The sequence below is a fragment of the Dermacentor silvarum genome, chromosome 3 (genome assembly GCF_013339745.2).
Source record: "Dermacentor silvarum isolate Dsil-2018 chromosome 3, BIME_Dsil_1.4, whole genome shotgun sequence".
Taxonomy (NCBI): Eukaryota; Metazoa; Arthropoda; class Arachnida; order Ixodida; family Ixodidae; genus Dermacentor; species Dermacentor silvarum.
In genome coordinates, this window is record NC_051156.1 from 225,364,186 (window position 1) to 225,387,151 (window position 22,966).

General features: G+C 47.2%; 1 protein-coding gene across 2 annotated transcripts in view; it reads right to left on the reverse strand.

Annotated features, from left to right (window-relative positions):
* Positions 1 to 22,966, reverse strand: part of LOC119446804 (vacuolar protein sorting-associated protein 11 homolog) — a 73,182-nt gene that overhangs the window by 28,186 nt on the left and 22,030 nt on the right. For both annotated transcript variants that reach the window (XM_049664391.1, XM_049664390.1), the window contains exons 8-12: positions 22,231 to 22,292; positions 17,969 to 18,128; positions 12,958 to 13,032; positions 6,907 to 6,985; positions 6,458 to 6,604 (exon numbers count right to left, since the gene is read on the reverse strand). In XM_049664391.1, coding sequence (XP_049520348.1) covers positions 6,458 to 6,604; positions 6,907 to 6,985; positions 12,958 to 13,032; positions 17,969 to 18,128; positions 22,231 to 22,292 — 523 coding nt within the window. The remainder of the gene's footprint in view (positions 1 to 6,457; positions 6,605 to 6,906; positions 6,986 to 12,957; positions 13,033 to 17,968; positions 18,129 to 22,230; positions 22,293 to 22,966) is intronic.

The following is a 22,966-nucleotide window of genomic DNA, read 5'->3' on the forward strand; positions in this document are numbered from 1 at the left end:
TCCATAGTGGTAGTTGAGCCATCGTGCAGACGCTTCTTATTGATGTTCTTGTACAGTCGAATCTCGTTAATTCAAACACGCTTAATTCGAACTGCCGGTTTATTCGAACTGACGCTGTGGTACCGTCAAAGTTATGTGTATTTCAATAAGCGAAAAGGCTCGGTCATTCGAACGCAAAAGCATTTGCGACGGTTAATTCGAATATACCGCGGACCAACAATGCTCTCAGCAGTGCGCCAAATAACGTGGCGGCGCCTCCGACCGGCATTGCTTCGACACCATCATAAGCTTAGGAGACCCCTTAATGCAGCGGCACAGGCCCAGTCCGGCCAACGAAACTGCCCACGCCGGCAAACGCTCGCTTCCCGATAACGACAGACAACAAAACTTCACGGAGCAGGTTAAGCTGGCGCGGGGCCGGCTGGACCGGTGCCGCCGGCACCCCCCCCCCCCCCCCACGCCGGCAAACGCTCGCTTCCCGATAACGGCAGAAAACGAAACTTCAGGGAGCGTGCTAATCTGCGCCAGCTGGCTGTACCGGCGTAGGGGAGGGAGCTGCGAGGAAGCTGAGAGAGAGGGCGAGGGGAGCCACCAAAGCCACTGCCACCGAAGCGACGGAGTTGCCGAGGCCAAATCCGCTTCCCTGCCGCCCTCCTCCCTCACCTTTGACGGTCTCCGCGCGCGCGCCCGTCACCATCCAGCGCCGTCTGCTCCCGGAAGCTTAGTTTGCTGCCGTTATCGAGAACCGAGCATTGGCCGGCGTGGGCGGTTGCGCGCCACGATATTTCACGACTCGCACCGTTCGTGCGTCGTGCTATTGTGCTCGAATACTTCAAAACTACGTCCTTTCTTTAATTCGAACTTCTTTTAATTCGAACAAATTTTCGGGCCCCTTCAGGTTCGAATTATGGAGATTTGATTGTATTTAGATGGCGATTTGTTAGCTGGTCGGCAAGGAGAGCAGCAACTCCCATCAATTACAAAAGATGAAAAGGTGAGCGGCATAGTTAGGAGAAGCTCATCTCCAATGGCAAATAAGCAGAGTCCGCACCAAACAGTGGCGGTATTTCTGCTTCAGAGAAGATCAACAAGCATACTTATTTCTTAGTTCTGAACTAAAAATCATGGGGGCCGAAAGCAGCATTAAATTGTTCTTAGCGCCAACAAGAGCAGCAGCGGACACCGCTCGTGGGTAAAGTACACTTTTAGGAACAGTTCCTCAAGAGGTATTTCACCCATGTTGTCGACTAGGAAAACTTTAACAAAGACACAGTAATATGATGTTTCCACTCATCTCTATAATATTGTTACGCATGAGGAAAACGAAGACCGGTGAACGTGCTCGCGGTCCCGGGTTGGAAGAGAGGAAGGGGATGACGCTGAGTGCATCAAACAGCCAGCCGCTCTTGCACTTGTCTTTGTTTCTCTCTTTCTTGTGTCTGTCTTTTATATCGTGCTGAGTTACTTGTTCAGGTATGGAAAACCAACTAGCCCAACAATGAACTATTCTAGAACCAAGGTTTCAACCTCCCCCGGTGTGTTACTCTTGTGGTGTCCCGGGTCATATATCGCGGTTTTGTAACCAGCGTATGAACACGTGGTATGGCCAGCCCTCCGAGTTTTCACGGCCCTCCGAACGGCCCCATGGTGTCCCGTGGCCAGCTCACGCATCGTCTGGCTACGAGTATTGGCCGCGCAGCTCCCGGAATCGCTCCCCAGCATCTGACAGGAATTTGACGCCCGCACCGCGTCCTCATGCTTCCCGTTCTCCCTCACCGCTACGCCGCAAGCACGTTCACCGGCCTTCGTTTTCCTCACGCGTAACAATATGATGCCCGAAAAAATAAGAGCAAACTTTATTTGCAACTGTGATCCCACAATGTGATTATGACCGCGAACCCTCGGAGAGATCAGAACAACAAGCTGCGAATGAACCCAGGGCAAATTACGGCATCAAGATTTCTGTGCCAGTGCTTGCAGAGACTGTCATCGCGTGTTGCATCATGCTCGGTCACTGGATCTGGAAGTGGAAGGTTCCATGGCTGTCACATTTTCTCTTTCAGCGCAATTAAGTTTTTAGCATCACGCTCAATAAATTTCAATTGGAAGCCTGTGAATTTCTGTGCAAGGAACCGACGTGCAGGAATGATAAGTTCACTTGTTCCTGAAATATACGAAATATTGCCATCTATGGCATAAACGGTTGTAAGGATATATTACTAAGCTTTAGGATGGGCAAACAACAATACTTAATTACACGGGAGCTGTAAAATTAGCACCAAGTGCAACATCCTAGCTCTAAACAGAGTTCTTGCCCATCATGATGGCTCGATGGTTATGGTTGTATTGCTGATGATGATGATGAGGTCATGGGTTCGTTCATCTGCCATAGCGGCCGCATTCTGATTGGGTCGGAATACAAAACGCTAGTGTACTTAGGTTTAGGGCTTCGGCCCACGTTAACGACTCACATGTGGAGCAAAAAGTGTTCCGGAATGACCCACTGCGGCGTCTTTCATAGCTAGCCTGTGTGCTTATGCACGTTGAACGTTATTTGATTCAAACAATACTTGGCTGCCACAAACCTACGGAAAAAACTCCTCACTGCCTTACAGCCTAAAACTCCAAAATAATGCTGCACTCATGGACGCCCAATCATACTGTCTCTCTCCGACTTCACGGCAGCAAGTTCAGGGTGTGTCTAATACGCGGAGAAAAAAAATCCAAATTTTGACGACTAAAGTTGGGGGTGTATTCATTATGTGAGTGCATTCTTTACGCGAGTAAATACGGTAGTGGTTGTTCTAAAAGTGGGGCTAAATATGTATTCCCAGCTATCGAAACTTTCTGCTCATGAATTGAATCAGGATTAGTGCATTTTGCTCTTAGTTCTTTATTTGACAAATATCTTTGCGCAGCGGCTTGTCATGTTTCTGACGCAGTAATGTCCCTCAGTGTGGTCACTATCCGATTACTTTTTGTCTAATCGCTCGCGCGTGTGCTCAGTTCCCATAGATTTGTTCTTGCTGCGAACAAGGCTTGAAATTTAGCTGTTCTGTACATTGTACATTGTTTTGTACACCTTGTAACAAAGATGAATTATCGCTAGTAACACACTTTTGTGGATTGTGACGAAACATTCAGCTTTGACCACGCGTGCGCTATCGGTGTAGTTCGTCATTTATTGTGCGTATATAGTGCCCATATATTCAAGTGTGCACCCACTCACTTATTCTTGAGACATAGGCGATAGAGCGGGCATAAGTTTCCATGCCAGTCAGGGTAGATGTGTGTAGATAATGTGCGCGAAACTTACTATGACAGGAAGCGGCTACTTCTTTCTTCTTTCTGGGGTTTTACGTGCCAAAACCAGTTCTGATTATGAGGCACGCCGTAGTGGAGGGCTCCAGATTAATTTTGACTACCTGGGGTTCTTTAACGTGCACTACAACGCAAGCACACGGGCGTTTTTGCATTTCGCCTCCATCGAATAGCAGCTGCCGCGGCCGGGATTCGATCCCGCGATCTCGTGCTCAGCAGCGCAACGCCTTAGCTGACTAAGGGAAGCGGCGCTACTCTTTTTGTCTTTGTTTAACGAGTGGTACTCACTCTTGCCGATGTTCCGGGGCTGAAGCCCTTTCTTTGAAGGTTAGCGATTCAACGCTGGCGGATGAGCAAATTTCTGTATCCTCGAGGAAAGCTGTACAGCTGCAGCAGAAAAAGATTAGCACAAGTGGCCGATAACCAGAGCGGGGAAATTGCGGCATGCAGAGTTCTTGTTCCCGTGCACACTGGTATCTAAAGTGACACATGATTCATGTTTCAAAGGTAGGGTGCTTGGCACTCTCGTTTTCGGTGTGCTAAAGAACAACAGCGTCGCGTGCCGCAATTTATCTGCTCGGGTGATCGATCACTTGTGCTAATCTTTTTCCGCTGCAGCTGTACATTTTAAAGTGCCAGTAACACACACGGACAGTTGCAGCAGCGGTCCGCGTACTTGGCCACACAGATTAATTTCATTCCTCAATATGCCACTCACTATTCTTGCAGCCCCGCCATCAATCCACATGATTCAATCCAGCATGATTGGAGCACAGTGCGTTAGCAAAAACTCAGTTGCATTTCCAACAGCTGATCACACAGGAGCAATGTAGAATCAGTGATGGTTTCGTATTCGTGCACTGTCGCTGAGGCCACGTACGGCACGCCGCCGAAAGCGCCATCTCGTTTCTCTAGGACAAACTGCTCGGCAAAAAGTGTCAATACAGGGGTGCATGGTGGCGGAATCTATGGCAAATAGCAACAGCATGAGTCGAGAGCTAACAGCGACGTTTTCGTGGATAGCTCATACGGTGACAGCTGACAAACTGATGGGTTAATGGGCTAAATGGTTAGTTTTCAGGCTTTCACTATAACGACCTTTCAGGATAACGAAAAATTTACCGCGGTCTCCCGAAGTTTGTTATATTGAGGTTTCATTGTATTCTCTAAAGCCAGCCCAAATATAAGCCTGTTCTGGCATACATAGACACGTTTTTATTAACGATCATTCATGTTTCGATGCAGCCCACAAGTAGCAGCAAACTTAGAACAGCAAAAACTGATGCAACATTTTTTTTTTTTTTCTACATCACAGTGACTTTTTTGCAGTGGCCTTATTGTTGCCGATTTCACCTGCTTCAGGAACATGTACATATAGGAACATGCCCGCTCGGAGCAAATATCCCTCTGTCTTCCTTTCATCAGAGGAGACTTGCAATGGAAGGTTCGGAGACTGACAAGCAAAAAATTTTCGCCCAACAGAGCTTATTTTTCTTAAAACATCATGCCACATTCATAAAGTCATAAAACAAGCAAAATATAGTCAACTTTACAGAAGATTCAGAAGGGTTGGCGGGTATGCAAATGGATCCTGTGGATGTCTTAGGCACCAAACTTGGCAAACACTTGCAAGAAACCATACACCACAGCACTTACTCTCACCACATCTCATAGCTGGGAGGCGGACCTATCACCCAAGCCTCACGAGCCTAGCACACTAAGATATGTGCGCTTAACTTCCATAGTCAATATGGATCCATTCTGCAGGTAGTGTCATGGCCCAGTTTCCTTTATATATGTTACCTTACAGACTTGTTTTCTTAGCATTTAAACCCCTTTAATGACGACACATATAAATATCAACAAAAAAATTATTTTCTATCTAAATATGCAAAACACAATGAGAATAAGCATATTGAATGAAAAGAAAAATACTTTGCAGAACTTTTTCAGCCATATGGTGGAAACCCCAGGCAGAAAACCCCAGGCAGAAAGCTATCTGTTTGCTTGCAGTCCCTGCCAACAGTGTTGTTGCCACAGCATTTTGAGACTGACTAATCGAAAGGTCTATGAAATCCTAAAGGGACTGACAACCGATATTTAAGGACCCAGTTTTTTATGGCGCAACGAAAAGCTCACCCTCGGTAGTGTTTACATCTGCAGCGGTTACTTCAAAAAGCATGTGGATTTTTGTGTGCTGTAATTGTGTGAATTTTTCCACCTGAGCAGCCTCTAAAAAAGTAAGAGTCCCTCGTCCAGCAACACTGGGGAAGTGAGCGAGATGCCAATAGTCAGCCTCGCAAAATGTGAAAGCCACCCATCGTTCTGCTTTCACAGTAGTGAGTGCAACTGTGGTTAACCACCTGCATTTTGACCTTTTCAACCACTCTTGAAAATAAACAGCCGGTACATTAAGTTTGCGTTGTCGTACAGACTTTTCATATACTTGTATCGCGTTTTTCCCCCAAGTACACGCCTACGCCATGGCTGGTTGGCCTCTGCCATCGCTATTCTGTTGATAGACGACCCAAGCCAACTCATCGAAAACGAAGGCGAAGGCAGTGCCACTTTTCTACTCGCTACAAACAAGCGCCTATATGCACATTGTAAGTCAGACGAAACTTATAACAGAAAAAAGTGTACTGCATTTCACTACTAATAAAAGACTAGGAAACGCGTGCACTAATAAAAGGTCACATGGTATACCTCACAAGTATCTTTTTTCCGCGTGGGGCGCCAAAGGTAATTTTTCGGAACTTTTAGTGAAGAATTGAAAATATAAATTCACGTTTAATGAGGAAAACATGGCTCGTTTTAACCAGTACGATAGGCAATATTTCCATCAGCGGGGTTATCTCAATTGATGCTCCGAGCGGTTGCCTGTCCCTTTAACACTACTACGATCCTGCATCACAACATAAAAGCAGTGCAAGACAGCTAAGCCATGAGAACCTTGAAGCTCCGAAAAAGTACACTAAGCTCACCGAGCAGGAGAGTTGAAGTCATTGTACAGTGTGCAGGCCTAGTCTGTGAATGCTACCATTCCCATAACAGTGGAAGTTCCATTACAGCACCAATTTTGCTTAAGTTTTCATGGGACTGTGCTGAAGAGGCTTGAGGCAAAATAAAGTGTCACCATGATGAAGTTTGTGAGCTTGTCATCCTCTTCGAGTTTGGTGTAGCAGTTGAGAAGTAGTGTGGTGTGATCCTCATTGGCAAAACCTCGCCGGTGCAGCTCTTGCAGGTACTCAGTCAAGTTACCAATGCGTTGAGCATCCAGGAACTGTAAAGGGCCAAATGGAAGTAAGCAGTCACAACCACTTTTAGTAAGCAAGGATGGGGATTTCAAATTGGATTCCTCGGTACTCAAGCACAACTGACACCAGCACCCACGCCGTTTTTGTACATTTTAGAATAGCATGCTGTGGTGAAGACATCATCCTCTGCTCAGAAAACAAGATGCATCCTTCATGCCAATGCATAAACTGTATGCATTTTTAGTTCTGCGCAATAAATTTGAGTAGTTAGTAGATTTCTTTGAAACAAAAAAGTTTCTGGGGCCCCCAATGCGAATGACAGCCTCACCTTGCGAATGACATACGAGGCCTCCAGCTTGCCCACTGTGCGTATGTACTGCTGCACAGCCCCTTCATAGTCACCCTTGCTGCAGGATAGATTAATAAATTATGCAGATAAGTGGCTAGAACACTAGGACCAACCAAAACCACTAAATAACATGCTGTAGCAGTTTCTGATAGTTCAGAAAGGTGAAAAGTGAAGATAACTTTTTCTCAAAGTGTGCGTAACTTTTCATGTTGTTCATGTTGGCCACTATTTTAGCCTCCATCAGTGCACCTCTAGAACTGCTTTAACAGCTTCAAGAAATTTGTTGAGTCAATAATTTACATTTCAGAACCACATGTTCACACGAGAGTCCCTTCTTAATTAGACAGTTAAAACTTGATATAATGAAGTCGGTACAATCAGCAATTTGCTTCGTTACATGAAAATTTCATTATATTGAAATTCAACCTTTTATGCAAATAAGTACAGTTACTGATGAATTTTTCTTACACAGAAGGAGCAGCAAAAGTTTCCGAATTATCTGGCAATCGGAAAAAGCAAATCTGATTAAGAAAAAAATTTATTTTGTTGAATTTGAGAGTCAGCGACGAAAGATAAGGTTTCATGCCATGTCAACGATATCTTCATATCAGCAGTATGAAGGGACGCCATCCACATTATCGCGTCCACTTCACCCTCGCAGCTGATAGTGTCGCCGGCAGTGGGATGACGCTATCAGGAAAAGCACCGGCAGCGGGAAGCGAATGCTTCGTCTGCTTCTCGCTTCAACGAATCTCCGAAGCTCGAGATTACGCAACCTAGAGTACTAAACGGGCGAGAAGACAGCACATATGATGCCACGCTAACACGGCCCGCCCACTCACTGCATAGGCGGCAAATTACATCTATATGAGGGCGCGCGCGCTGCGTATGCAATCTGCCGCACTGACAGCCATGCACAGCCATGGCCGCGCTAAAAAAAGAATGCATATTTATTGGTCAGGGTGACAACAACCGAGGACACATAAGTAGAAGGACACAGGACTAGTACTCGTCCTGTGTCCTTCTACCTCTGTGTCCTCGGTTGTTTTCGCGCTGATCAATAAGTATGCATCCTTTCTAACTCGCCCATCTTTCTACCTTACTAAAAAAAAAAAAAAACGTGCCCCAACTTTCCCTCCACTTCCTCCTCCCCTCGCGCTTGCTTGATCACATTATCGTGTGCTCGCTCCTCTCCCACCCTTTCCCCTTGCTTGTGCACGACGATGGCACTCGTCAACCGACCATCCTTCTCGATTCACTCCCGCCCGCTTTCACTCGCACCAAAGCATAGAGCGCGGCACAGGGCGCAATAGGATCTTACAGCACTTGGACTTTAAATCGAACATGGTGCTGCTCCTCCGCGGTCGCTTTTCGTCACATGCGCAATTTAAGTTGACTTTGCAAGTAGCCGCTTGTAATTTAACCATTTGACCATCTGTGTCCGCTGCAGTTTCTATGTATTGCTTCGCTATTCCTGCGTGGCAGCAGTGAAATTTTTTTATATTGAAATACAGTTAAACCTCGATACAACGAACTACAATATAATGAAATTCTCGATATAACAAAGTATTTCACTTTTCATAATCTCTTCTCCATAGAACAACATGTATTTATAACCTCAATATAATGAAGCGTGTTTATACGCGATTTCAGTATAACTAAATTTCACTGCCGCCGCAAAGGAATACCGCGGAATAAATGGAAACTTCTGCGGGCGCAGATGGTCAAATTGAATTGCAAGCAGCTGCTTGCGAACGCACCTCTGAAATAGCACACCACAGAATAAAAGCTAATCCCGATGGAGCAGCGTCATGTTCCGTGTAAAGTTCAAGTGCGATAAGATCCTATCGCGCTGCGCACTGTGTGCTTTAAGGGGTGAGTGGAAGCATGCGAGGTCGAGACAAGAAAGATGGTGGCTTCACGAATGCCAACTTCCCGCGCTAGCAAAGGGAAAGAGGGGGTAAGTTGGCACGCGCCTTGATTTCTAGTGTGTATATCTGCTGTGGCTGGGCATGGCTGTAAGTGCGGCTGAGCGCTTTACGGGCTGGGTGTCGTGGTCTCGGAGTCCGGCGTCAATCTGAGGGTCGCTTCTAGCCTACGCCACCGGTGCGTCTCGAAACGGGTAGCTGGCCTACGCTACTGAGGCGTCACACGGAGCCTTAGCGGGCTCACGCCGTTGTCCGAGCAGACTTGATGAGGGTTGCTGCTTTCGTGAAGAGTACGAGGTCGAGAGGTAGGTTAAACGGAACAGGGGTTTATTTACACGGAAGAGGCAAACTTATTTACTTAACAAGAAGATACTCGTACTGGCCGGAGTATGGAGCGCAGTACATTGTAGCATGTCAGCACTACTGAATCTCAACAGACTACATCGTTCTGGGCGAGCACTATCTACATCTCGGAGCAGATGGGAGAGCACTGGCTACAACTCTCTGAACATGGGAGAGCACTCCAGATAAGCCGCAAACGTCCGCTTAAATGCGCTCCGTCCTCCCTGGATCCCTAGGCCAGGGAGACCTGCGGGCACACCTTCCTCCAACCAGAGTGTCCAAAGTCGCCGAAGGCCCCGCCTTGAGGGCAAGGGTGCGCTTAAACACTCAGGCGCCTTTGTTCCCTGAACACACCGGGAAAAGTAGCCTCGGGCGCACACGGCTCACTGTCACAGAGCACGGAGGAGACACTTGTAGATGGGAGGTGCCACGCTTGACCCAATCCGGCGCGTCTTGGCTCCTAGGATGGCCCAGCAATTAGTTGCTTTGTCTGTTGAACAGCTATGGCGGCTAGCAGTGGCCGTGGGGAAGCATCACATGCACTTTCCCAAGCATTCCTTTGTCCCAGCGTCGTGGTCGGCGACCGGGTGACATCCAGCAACCACGTATGCATGGAAACGTGTCTCGCCATGGTGTCGCCACTAGTCTTTCCCGCGGGACGTATTTTCAGCTTCACAAAGCAATTCGGCACTGGAAATCAGAAGGCTCGAAATTCGCCACCCCCGCTGGCCGATCGTAACAGCGCGTACGCAGCCGCGCACTCTGCTTTAGAGATAATCTGCAGCGTGTGCAAAGAGTGGGCGTGCTGAGACGGCATGGCATCATGTAAGCTGTCTTCCCACGCATTTAGTATTGAAAGTTGTATGATCTCAAGTTTCAAAGAGCCGTTGAAGTGAGAGGCAGACGAAGCATTTGCTCCCCACTGCCAGTGTTTTTCATGACAGTGTCATCCCACTAAGGGTGACGCTATCAGCCGCGGGGGCGAAGATGAGGCGAGAGCATGGCTGGCTTCGCTTTATTCGTACCACCAATGTGAAAATATTGTCGACGTGGCATGAAGCCGTATCATTCATTGCCGACTTCCAAATTCAACAAAATTAATTGTTTTCTCATTCAAATTTTTCTTTTCTTTCGGTTGCCCAATTCTTCGGAAAATATTGCGGCCCCTTTCCATGCAAGGAAAATCAATCGGCGACTGTACTTATTTACATAAAAAGTCGAATTTCAATACAACTAAATTTCGATAAAACAAAGCACATTGCCGATTTTACCGACTTCGTTATATCTAGGTTTAACTGTAGTGTATAAACACACTTCGGTATACTGAGGTTTTAACTACATGTGTTCTATGGACAAGAAGTTATAAAAAGTTGAATACATCATTATATAGAACATTTCAACATTTCATTATGTGACTTTCATTATATCGACGTTCAACTGTATTGAAATTGTGTATAAACACACTTCATTATATTGAGGATCTAAATATATGCTGTGCTATGAAAAAGACGTTATAAAAAGTTCAATATTTCATTATATAGAGAATTTCATTATGTGAAGTTCGTTACATCAATATTTAACATTATAACAAAAAATTTTTTATGTTTCGCTAAGAATGGCCAACATGTTACAGTTGAGACCACTTGTAACAATACTGGTTTTCTCAATATATCGGATATAACAATGAGCAGCCGACGCATCATCAACTTTTGTATGTGTTCTATGGTAAAATAAACAGCTTACTACAATGCCGCATTATCAGTTATAACAATTAAATCTGGCTACTGGGAATGTGCGCCAAGAGGAAAAGGAACGCAAAATCCTTGTGAAAAAAAATGCAAGCCACTTTACCCCACTCAAAAGAACGTGTAGCATTGCGCACAAAAAACATGGACAAAAGGAGGAACACGTTTTACACACACGAAGCACAAACTATCAACAGTTTATTGCGAGAAGAATGTGACCATATTTATACCTTGCCACAGGCAGTACTGGGGCAGTATTCTGTAAGAGTCCAATTAGTGGATTGTCCATTTCGGCTGTCGCTGATTGGCTGCTGCTTCACGTGCAGGACAGAGACTGGTTGGCACCTTCCTGCACGTGAAGCAGCAGATAATGGCGACAGCCGAAGTGGACTGTCCACTAAATGGACTCTTACAGAATACCGCCCCTGCGCATGACACCAAGTACTGTGCATGACACCATTATTGAGGCCCACTGCATCACAACTTTAAAAGTATTAGCATGGCCTCTATCAACTTATCAGCTAAGGAAATAGCGTATTTGAATGGCACGACACTCGCGTGTTGACAGTTTTTTTTTTGTCGGTGTGGTTCCGCCCTTGGTATCATGCGCAGTACTGCCTGTGGCAAGGTATAAATATGGTCACATTCTTCTCGCAATAAAACGTTGATAGTTTGTGCTTCGTGTGTGTAAAACCTGTTCTTCCTTTTGTCCATGTTGTTTGCACACAATGCTACTCGTTCTTATGGAAAACCAACAAGTGGAAACCTGACCCACTTCACGCATCCAGCACAGCGCATCTTCGTCACATTGCCTCGTTAAAAAAAAAGTGAGCCGCTGCACCACATTTGTCTTTGTGCAGTGCACCTCACACGGCATGCCTACGTTGCATCGCATCGCCAACTCCAAGCTCTCCTCTCCTGCCTCCCTTCTACCCTCTCGCCCATGTCTGAGGGGTGGAAGGGAGACAGGAGAGGGGCAACGAAGGCATGCCATGAGGTGTGCGCAGCACAAAAGCGGATATGATGAAGGGGCTCTCATTGTTTTTCTTTCTTGGATTTCACCTTCTTTTTCTTTCCACCGAAGACACCCAGTAGCCACATTTAATTGTTATAGCCAATAATGTCGCATGGGCACATTTAGTAAGCCGTTTATTTTACCATAGAACACACACAAAACTTCCCAATGTAGCAACAGCTCATTGTTACATGTGAGTATTCTTAAAACTAGTATTGCTGTAAGTGGGTTGTACTTCTGTCTAAAATGTTTGAATGTTTTACCCCTGTGCTTTTTTCGTGCAAACTGGTTATAACAATTATACGTTATAGCTATGGAATTTTCTTGGCAGGCACTTGAATATTGTTATAAGTGAGTAAAAATGTCTTATGAACATACACAGACACACACACTAGCTTGCAGGTGAAGCGTGCAATTTTAAACTCCCATCGTATATAGTTGACATGTCCACACCTGTTTTATTTAATAAAATAAGAGCTTCTATGAAGGCCGTACAGCCAGAAATCCCACATTAAGTTTGAGCAGCAACATGACGTAACTTGATGCACGCCATGCTGAATGTGCTGAAGTAACTAGATCCGACAGTGGTTTGGTTATTACGTTTTTCTAGAAGTCAGTGTCACAGGAATGCCACATCATGTCACATCTCTGGAAATACTTCAAAGAGTATTAACCACAACACAGCAGGAATAAAGTAGTTTTCTGAACACATTAGAAAGCAGCAAATTTTAGGACCTATGTGATAATCCCTATTTAATGCAGTGAAACATGTTTGCTAATTAACTTTTAATAAACTTAAAGAACACATTGAAATTCCAAAATTAAGTCGGGCCTTACGCAAAGCACACCCATTTGCAAGAAATGCCTGCTATGACATCAGTTTCAAGAAATATGCCCACAAAATGCACAATGAAACAACATTACTGTTCACCTAAAGTTCTCCCTGAAACACTCAGTATCTGTAGCACATTTAGCGGCTGTAAGAGCATTTGGCTCTCACCTGTATAAATGGTCCCCGTACTGCCGAAAGATGTCCGCTAAACCATCTTGGTCATATTTCTGGCTTCGCGCTAAGCTGGAACGACAGCATCCATGTACGTTGAGTGCAAGGTGAAAGAATTCTTTTACAAATTTGCTTCAGACACAGATAGCAGTCTTTATTTTCATGCCTGTGTTTGCCAAACGCAGTCACAAGCAAAATGCTGTCTAAAGACAACACAGGAAAGCCACTGCACTACAGGAAGTCGGAGATGCCAGTGGAGAGGTCAAAATTTAAATCCAATTTTGTAAGAACTAGTAACAGCTTCAGCAAAATTAAAGTTCTTCTGATTTTTTCACTCTGACAACGTCACTTGGATTATATCAGATTTCTCCCCAGTTGCCTTATTGAAAATGCAATCGTTGAATGCCTCTTACAGTAAGTGGGGAGGACACGCTGCCGCCTTCTCCCGCGGGCGCTCGCCCGTCGCTTGCGCACGGAGCACACGCGACGGTAGCCGGGCGGACATCTCGTGCGTGCACAGCGCGCGCAGCGGAAGCCGGGCGGACACGGGAGAAATGCACTTTGCCCTCTCCCGGTTCTCGCTCGCCTCTCACGACGCGCGTGCCCGCGCGGGAAGAGGGAAAGTATCCGGCGGGCGAGGAGGACACTCCCCTCGCGGAAAGGTAAAAAGGTATAAAAGAGCGCGACCGAGAGACCCCCGGGGCTATCTGACCTCGCTTGACCTACCTGCCCATACGGATTTACCTGCTGAAAGCCGTGAGTGACCTCGTTTGCGTAACTACCACACGCGACGAGGCAAGCCTATTTTATTAGTTATTATACAGAGCGAACTTCCCTCTGCAAGTGTGTTTTATTGCCCACAGCAATAAACGTTGTTGAGTTGACTCGCTTGTTGCCTTATTCGCCCGAACCCTGCGTAGCTGTGATTACACGTGCTACGGGTTGGGGAAGACCCCCACATTTGGCGCCCAACCTGGGGCTTTTGATCGCTAGTGTCGGCGGCGTGCTTACTTGAGCGAGGCGACGGTTGCTGTAGCGTGTTTTAACTTTTCAACATGCTAAGCCTTTTCGCGAGTGTTTTGTTGAAGTACACTCGTCGGTACGAGAGCCACGTGGTCTGCATCCTGGGAGAGCGAGGCCTAGTGCCCGCGTAGCATTGGCAAGCCTGAAGCGAGTGAGTACGGAAGCCTCGTGGGTGGTCCGAATTTCTTATGTAAATAGCTTCTTCTATATATTTGACTTCGGAAGTCGCGGCTCAGGGAGCCGGGTGGCCGCGGGCCACGGGTGCCACTACGGGCTGACTGGTATTGCGGCCTGGCACCGGGCGCTCCGACACCGTCTGGGACGGTGGGCGCCGTCAACTCGGATGCTGTGTGCACCGAGCGGGGTAGGACCACCTCACAGAGCTAACATCTCCTCGCGGCTGCCTGTTGTGCCCATTTTGGGTGATGTTTTTTTTTTTTTTTTTTGATGCCGGTTGTCAGTGTAGCGACGCATTAAGCCTAAGGCTTTACGAAGCCGCCTATCGCACGTGGAGGGATACAATCTGGTGGACCGTGGTGTTGAGGTGTCGCACATTGCTTCCCTCATTAGTTCACCTCGCACGAATTGAAATTACTCGTTCGACTCAAGAAAGCAAGCTTTGTTCACGTGAACTTAGCATCTGAAATGCCACCCGAAATTTTTGCTAGCCGAATTGAACATCGTACCACGTGGGCGATGCGTGTGCCGAATTCCTCTCCCTTGCACTGCTTTAGTGTTTGTCGAGTGCGTTGAGTGTACGCAGCGTGAGCGGAGTCACCCCTAGTTTGCTGTCACCTGCACATTGTCTGTGTTGCTGCCCCGGCCAACGAACGAGCTACCCCAGGCGATGCAGATGCCTGTGGCCAGTTCGGCGCAGCGATTTCGGCGGCCGCCTGTGTCCGGCTCGTTACCCTCGGCGGCTGGGAAAAGAGCCGGCAGTCACCAACGGCTACAGCGGCTCTCGCCGGCAGGGCGCGTCGGCGCGAGCGACGCTTGCTCGTGCCGACTTCTGCGTCGCCGTTTCCGGAGTCCTGTGCTGGAGTCGTGCCATCGAATCTGCAGAGCTGATGCCGTGACCAACAGACACCAGCGGTGAACCCCAGAGACAATGTCGGCTCGCATGTTGTGGATAACGTGTGGACATTTCCTCGGCGGCGCCACTGTCGCATGTACTAACTTTTGTTCGCGACGCGCGCGTTGATAGACCTTGTGACATGTTTCGCCGGAGTATGTGTAGTGATTTAAGGTTGGGGGGATGTGGGGATGCGCGACTCTCACGCGTCTCCTGTGGTCCGGCTTCACCGCGCGGCTCGGGCGCCGGAGGCGGTCGTAGTGGTTGCGGCGCGTTGCGAGAGATGGCGCGAGTGTCGCGATGCTAACGCCACCGAACGGCGGGGTGACTTGGGAGAAAAGGTCGAAGGCTCTTTGGGCTTGGGATCGGCGACCAACATGCACGAACATTTCGCGCGTGCGCCGGCCCGCTTCGCGGGACCGTCTCGTGAGGCTAAGAGGACACCGGTATGGACGAACACGGATCGTTCGAACGCGCCACCGTTCGCGTGACTGTACACGTGAACGACTAGGCGATGGTGTCACAGCATGGGGCGAACATATTCGCTCGCTGTCGGGTCGCGGTGAGTCGGACTTCCTTGATTTGTCGCGCGCCCATGTGAATGTTCTATTGGTTGTAATTCGGCTAGTGTGCATTGGTGTATGAAAGGTGCAATAAATGCCCCTTTGCTTGTTTACACTACTGTGTTGTCGTTCCTTTGACCCAAGAGCATGTGTGAGACCCCACAAGTAACACAATGAAAGATCCCAATTCTTCAAATCAGTACCTTCACCACAAATACACTTCTGGCACTCTTGCGGGGAAGTCTTAAGAATTGTGCACTTCTGCTGCCACAATGCCAATGTTAGCGTAAACAAAACTAAAGAGTTTAATGACAAATGTGCAAGGACGATCGAGAAACAACCGTTTGCCATTTATCGAAGAGTAGAATGGCATCAATAAATGTTCTCTTAAAGAAAGTTTCTCAAATATTCGAAGCAGTGTAGCAATAAATGGCATGGATGGGAAATCAACCAAAGGCGCAGAAATTAGCAGCTACCCTACCATCATTTTGGGAATGCAACCTGATCCAGTTGTTGGATGACTATAAATCTTTTGCAATTGATATCCATGTATAAGAGAAAAAAATAGTTAAAGCAAATGAATACTAGAAAGATAACGAGAGAAAAAATTAATGCAGAAATGACATAAGAGCCTTAGGGCCCATTCACACTTGCTACTAGGCGAGGTCGCGCGACCAATTGCGACTGGCGACCAGAAAACTACTCAAGACGAACGATGTTCACACTTACAAATGCGACCGACGAGTCGCTAAACCGAAATGTATCACGATATGCCGTTCACGTCTGCTTGAAATGTCATCGCCGCGTAAAATAAGCATCAGCGTATACGGACGTCCTGTTCCTTCGCATCTTATTGGTTCAGCTGTTCTGCGACTGCGGTCGCGCGACTGAAAAATCGAGCAGTGAGCAACTGGCCCGAAACGGTCGCATTTCGAGAAAAGCGACCATTTGCGACTACTTGCGACTGATCGCTTTGCGACTAACTTGGTCGCGCGACCTCGCCTAGTCGCAAGTGTGAATGGGCCCTTAGAGTTGGAAAGCACCTCTACGAATAACTTACTATATTTCTTTTATGAAAATGAAATACTATGTTAAGCATTTCCAAAGGCAAATGGTCATAATTTCGAATATTTTATATAGTACAGCTAGCCTCAGTAAAACCCAACCTCTCCTACATTATCGATTCTGCACATGGTAGTAGCACCAAATTTTTATGGCTTCAAATTATGAAAAGTATGAAACCTGTAAACATCATGTGATCATCGGATGCAATTCATGGTTTTAGAAGACTTGCAACATGCAGACGCTACTCTTGTAGCTTCTACTCCAACTACCACAATGTCCAAGCTACTGCAATAAGTCAATGTACGCACAAAAAACATCTTGCGACTAACAAGGTGGCTTTGGCACATACAGCAAGCAAACATGAGATGCATAATGGCTTGCAGAACACAGCACCATGCCAAACTGAATGCCACTGTTTGCCGAGACTGCATTATTAAAACTAAATTCAATCACATTCAAGCTAATTGGTGGGCCTAGCATGACACTGAGCCAGGGTCGCCAACATAGCATTTTCTTCAAATTTGATTGATTGATTGATTGATTGACTGATTGAAGTTTATTCTTTCTTTTCAATACAAAAGAAAGTGGGGCAAGAGCTAAAGGCACATAGCCTGACAAGAACTCTTGCTTCTGATAAAATGTCAAGCGAACAAAGTACCCTCGTCTAATACAATTTCATACACTGAAACCGAAAATATAATGAACATTAAGTACAGTACATAGAGACAGATGATGTAACTCAAACCATAATTAGATAAAAAGCTGAATACCCAGTGAATAACTGAAGGCCCAGTGAACTGCACAAAGTATACTGCTCCAGTTTCTATAGTGGATTTTCTGTCATGGCTCTGGCCAGGAATGGGGGGGGAGAAAGGATGCTAAGAGCTGCCAAGCTACAAACGCATCAGGCGCACAGCTGCAGGTGTTAGCTCATGGATGACAAGTTCACTAAGTCACTACTGCGATTTCTGCGACGGGAGGGCCACTACACCTTCAGTATAATAAACATATATGCTACAAGGCAAGCTTTATGTGGGAAAAAAAAAATGAGATTATGCAGCCAAAGAACATGTATTTAGGCACAAATGTATATGCAATCCCACACAAAGTACTCAACACGAGAGAAAAAAAACACCAAATTCCCAGAAATATAAAAGAAACCCTGAATAATGTCCAATAACATATTCTAAAATCAATTTTCTGACACACTCTTCATTAAAATTCCAATTGTTGTCCGACACACTCAATCCAAGTGAAAGTGAACGTTCCAGGCCAGTAAGCCTACCTGATGGCCAGTGAGTACTGGTTCTTGCGGAAGAGCAGCTCCAGCTTGCTCTGGGTGTCCCTCTCACGGAGACAGAACAGCTTTCCTTCTTGTACCAGCACATAAAGGGAGCCCCACTCAGCCATCACGTCTACCACACCAGGGATGGCCGCCGAGTAGGCTGCACACCACATGGTTTACACAAATTCGTTGACAGAATATTTTTTTTTTCAATCCCTTGATAATTCGGCCTGCTAATTCCCTCCCTTCAAAAATGTACATATGTCTATGGCAGCGAACTCTCGTTAAATCGGCACGAAATTGCGCGTGCACCGCTTAATTCGGACTGGAGACAGGCCAATACCGGCGCTGAAGTGAGTTTTTGGAGTTTTGGAGCGCAGAAATCAGTACTAGTCACGTACACACTAGCCGCAAAACGCGCGCGGCGCGCCGCCGGCGGCCAAAACGCAGCTGCGGCAGGGCGGCCACACCAACCGGCGGCGCGCCGCTGCGGCAATCACGTGACAGACTAGACTCTTCCCCCCCCTCAACGTTGCCCCCCTTCTCGAACTGACCGCGTTGTCATGGCAATCGTGGAGCTCTTAGGTGCCTAGGGACATAATCGCTTAGGGACTTTTGAGGCACTGGTCTCCGCTGAGCGTGACCGGGCGCAGTGACCTTGCCGAGCGCAGCTCCTGCGTGCGTAGGGAGCGAATCGTTTAGGGCGCGTTGAATGTCTGGCGGTGTCTGGGCCACGCCGGCCGCGCTGTAGCGTTTGTTCAGGGCCGTTTATAGTCCGACGTAACGCGAGCGTGCACGCTACGTCACGTTGGCGGAAACGAACCTCTCAACGTAACCGGCGGCTTCCGACGCGGCCCGATGGGCACGGCTCCTGACCCATTCGCGCGTTGGTCGCGCAGAATGCGCCAACCCACAATGCATTTAGCGCGAAGAAATAAAGGCGCCCACTCCACTTCGCCGATGGTCGCAGACAGCCGTTCAAAGCGGCGCGCGGGCTTGTGATCATATTGCGCATGCTCCGAAGATAACAGCCGACGCGCGCGCGTCGGAAGAGATGGCGTTTCGGCTGGCGCAGCGTGGCTGGCCGCGAACGATGCTGGCCCGCGCGCCGATAACGTCGGACTATAAACGGGCGAAACGAGCGGTCGGGCGGGTCCGCATGACACCAGTTTCCCGCGCGCACGTCAGGGAAGCGGACTGCTCTCATTGGTCTCCTTCATGCGCGGCACGCGGCAAACCGCTGTTATAAGACACCCTAGCACACACAATGTGGGTAGGTACTTATAGTGAAGTATACAAGTGATAATGAAAACAAAATAGTATGGTCATGTGACAAAACTGTATCGCCGTCTCATGCTGCAAAATTTAAGTGCACTGCATTGTTGTGAAAGAGTAGCAGTGCCCATCTGTTATACCTTTTATTTCACCAAGCACCAAGTCAGTGTCGTTCGAATAAGCTGTACATACGATTGCAATGCCGAACCAGGTGCACATAGGATCCAAATGCACGAAATTCAAATACTCAGGAACCAAATGCGCATAGGATTTCGATTCAAATTGCTTACCATATTAGTATAAAGCTGCAACGATTTTCACATGCAATCACAATGACCTGGATTCTGCTGGCATTTAAGCATACATGGCTGTTGGTCAGCATCCCTTCAGAGCCTCTCAACTGATTCATATTACAGCGAAGCTCTATGTGGCTAGCCGATTCGTCCGTCTGTCCATCTGTCGCTTGTACGCTGAAAACTCCAGCGCAATCCCATGCGCATGAGCGAAAAAAGAGAGAGAGAGAGGCACGCGATTGGCTTCACCATAGTGACATTGTTGCTCTCCATCACAGCTGAGCGCGCGCGTGCAGCAGTTTCTCTCCAGCTCCGAAATGGGTAGGCCACACGTCATACATACTCCTGAGGAGCAGGCAGCTTTCGATGAGCAACGCCGCAAGCAGAACCGGGAACGAGCTCGTCTACGCGGTGCCGATGCTGCAGCATGGACACAAGAAGAGGCTTGTGCAGCCGAGCACAAGCAGCAACTGCATACCGAGGATCCGGCAGCCTTCCAAGCTGTGCTACAACGCAAAGCGGAATGCAAGCGGCAATGGCAGGCAGATGCCGCCAACAAAGAACCCGAACACAGTTGCGACGTTGAATGAAAGGGACAATGGCGGGCGGATGCCGCCAACCAAGAAACAATAGTTCAGAAAGATTTTAATGAACTGTCAGAATTAACCCAGTGATGAACACCGGGGGCCGCACGTTTCAGCTTCACTGGTTAACCATCTGTACGGAGTGCTTGGGCGGTGATTTTCCTTATATACGCAAGCTATTACCAAGGGGGACTACGGGCTGAAACAGAGCACCTGGGATTATTTAATGTGTGCAAAAATTGCCACACAATGTGGGTGCACAATAATCTGGAATTCAGTGGCATCCTTTCTCCAGGCAGAAAGGATTAATAACTTCACTTCCAATGTATTTGGACACGCAGCACTTTGACTAACAATTCTACGCATCATGAAACAAGGTAAGTGCAGCCTTTGAAATATTGTATGGAAATACCGAATAGTAGATTTCGAATAAAATGTCAAATTGAATCAGAAAAAAATACCGAATATCGAATTGAACATCAGAATTTTTTTTACATACAGTTAAACCTGGATATAACGATATTGACAAATTCCGGAAAAACTTCGTTATAAAGAGGATTTCGTTATATGCAGGTTTGGCACAAAAATTCGAAAAAGAAATGCTTACCATATTTACTCGATTCTTACCACTTACCGATGGTGTCGTAGCGTCATATAAGGCCCGTTTAAAGTCCGACGTTATCGGCGCGTGGGCCAGCACCGTTTGCGGCCAATCACGCTACGCCAGTTGCGCTGTGCCAGCCAAAACGCCATCTCCTCTATACTCCGACGTGCACGCCGTCGTCTTATCTTCAGAGCATGCGCAGAACGATCCCAAGCGGGTTGCCTGCAACCGTCGGCGAAGCGGCGTGGGCGCCTTTATTTTTTCGCGCGAAATGGCATTGTGGGTCAGCGCAGTCTCGGCGCGACCAACGCACGAATGGCAGAAGCCAATTCGGCACCAGGCCCGTCGGGGCGCGTCGGAAGCCGCCGGTTACGTTGGCTGCGCCGGTGCGCTCGACTATAGAGGGGGTCGTTTTCGCCAACTCAGCGAAAACGAGAGCCTATCGTCCCCAGACAAATGGACTGATGGAGCGTTTGAACAAGCCACTCGCAGACATGCTTTGCATGTACGTCAACGTGGAACATAAGAACTGGGACAAGATTTTGACTTATGTAACCTTCGCATATGACAGCGCTCAACAGGGAACGACTCCTATGACACCATTCAGCTTGGTACACGGTTGCGAAGCCACGACAACGTTGGATGCAATGCTGCCGCACGAGTGCGACGACATCCATGCAGATGCTGAAGAACTTGCTCAACATGCCAAAGAAGCCAGACAGCTTGCACGCGTACGCATCTGCCCCCAGCAAGACCAGGACACAATGTGGTACAATCGTCAGCACAAATTCGTCGCCTAAACACCCGGCGAGAGTGTGGGTTTGGATACCCATTCGGCATCGGGGACTTCCTGAAAAAACTGCTAAGGCGATATTTTGGACCATACACAGTTGTCAGGCACCTGAACGACGTGAACTACGAGGTCATGCCCGATGGTGAAACTTGTTCACGGCGTCACAAGCACCCAACCGAAGTTGTGCATGTGGTGCGCATGAAGCCGTACTTTTCCAAGTGACTCACATTTTAATGTCTCGTACATGCACACACTTAAGTTGCACATCGCGACGATGCTTCCCTTGGAAGAGAGGCAAATGCCACGTCTGTAGTGCGGCAAAGACGACGACGTAACAAGACATATCGGCACTAGGAAAAAACATAGAGAGCAAGAAGAAGAAGCAATGACTAGCGCGCGGTTTCAAAAAGCCATCCGTTCTTGTTACTCTTCCAGCTAACAAGTTCGTTTGTCCCTGGAGTTTCGTGACGCCGTGACATGCGAGCCTCGACCGCCAAGCATGTCAGCGATCTTGTAGCAGCAAGGGGCACTCCTGATACGAACAAGGCAGCAGATGGCGCTCTAACTGGAAATTGCCTTGCACGGCTGCGCATACTGTCACCAATCCTGCCACCCTTTGCCACTACAAAGCCACTGACATGCTGTGCGATCAACACTCGCGCAATTTCATTAAATTTTGGAGAGGCTGTACAGTTAGTACAACTAGCACTCACCTACAAATTTGTTCTGTATGTCGTAGATGGTAACTATTGTTTTGTCTGGACCCCCAGTACTCCTGAAAGAGAGCAAAGAAATAAGACAGATAAATGGAACAGCCAAACAGGATATACAGACCACTTCCCAATATGAAACAGCAGAAGATGAAGCAACAATGGCACTTTGACAATCATTTACGTGAGCTGTTTAATATTAATGAAAAAAGTATGTCCTTTACACAGAAGCACAAGCAACAAATTAACCTTACTTTTTTACCCCTTGTGTGTAGCATTAAAAGTGATCACCAGTGGGAAATTTTATATGCAATAAGATGGCATGGCATGTGACTGAAAAAAGTGAGAGCCATCAACCCTAGCAAAAATTCTAATAGAAGTTTGTATGAGTCTAATACAGTTTTGTATTAGTTGTATTAGTTTTGTATTAGACTAATAGAAATTTAATAGAAGTTTGTACTGGTCTAATACAGTTTTCTATTAGTTGTATCAGTTTTGTATTAGACCAATAGAAATTTCTATTAGTCGTACTGATTTACCTATAAGACCAATAGGCCCTGTGTATTAGACTTATTAGTCTTATGCAAACAGTGTTGCGTGTCTACTAGTATCTCTATTAGACTAATAGGTCCTATTGGCCTTATACAGATTGTTGCTGGTCTGATACAACATGTATTGCTGGATTCCACAGCTCGTGTTTGCTGGTGAAAGTTGATGAAAAAAATAGACTAGCGGACCC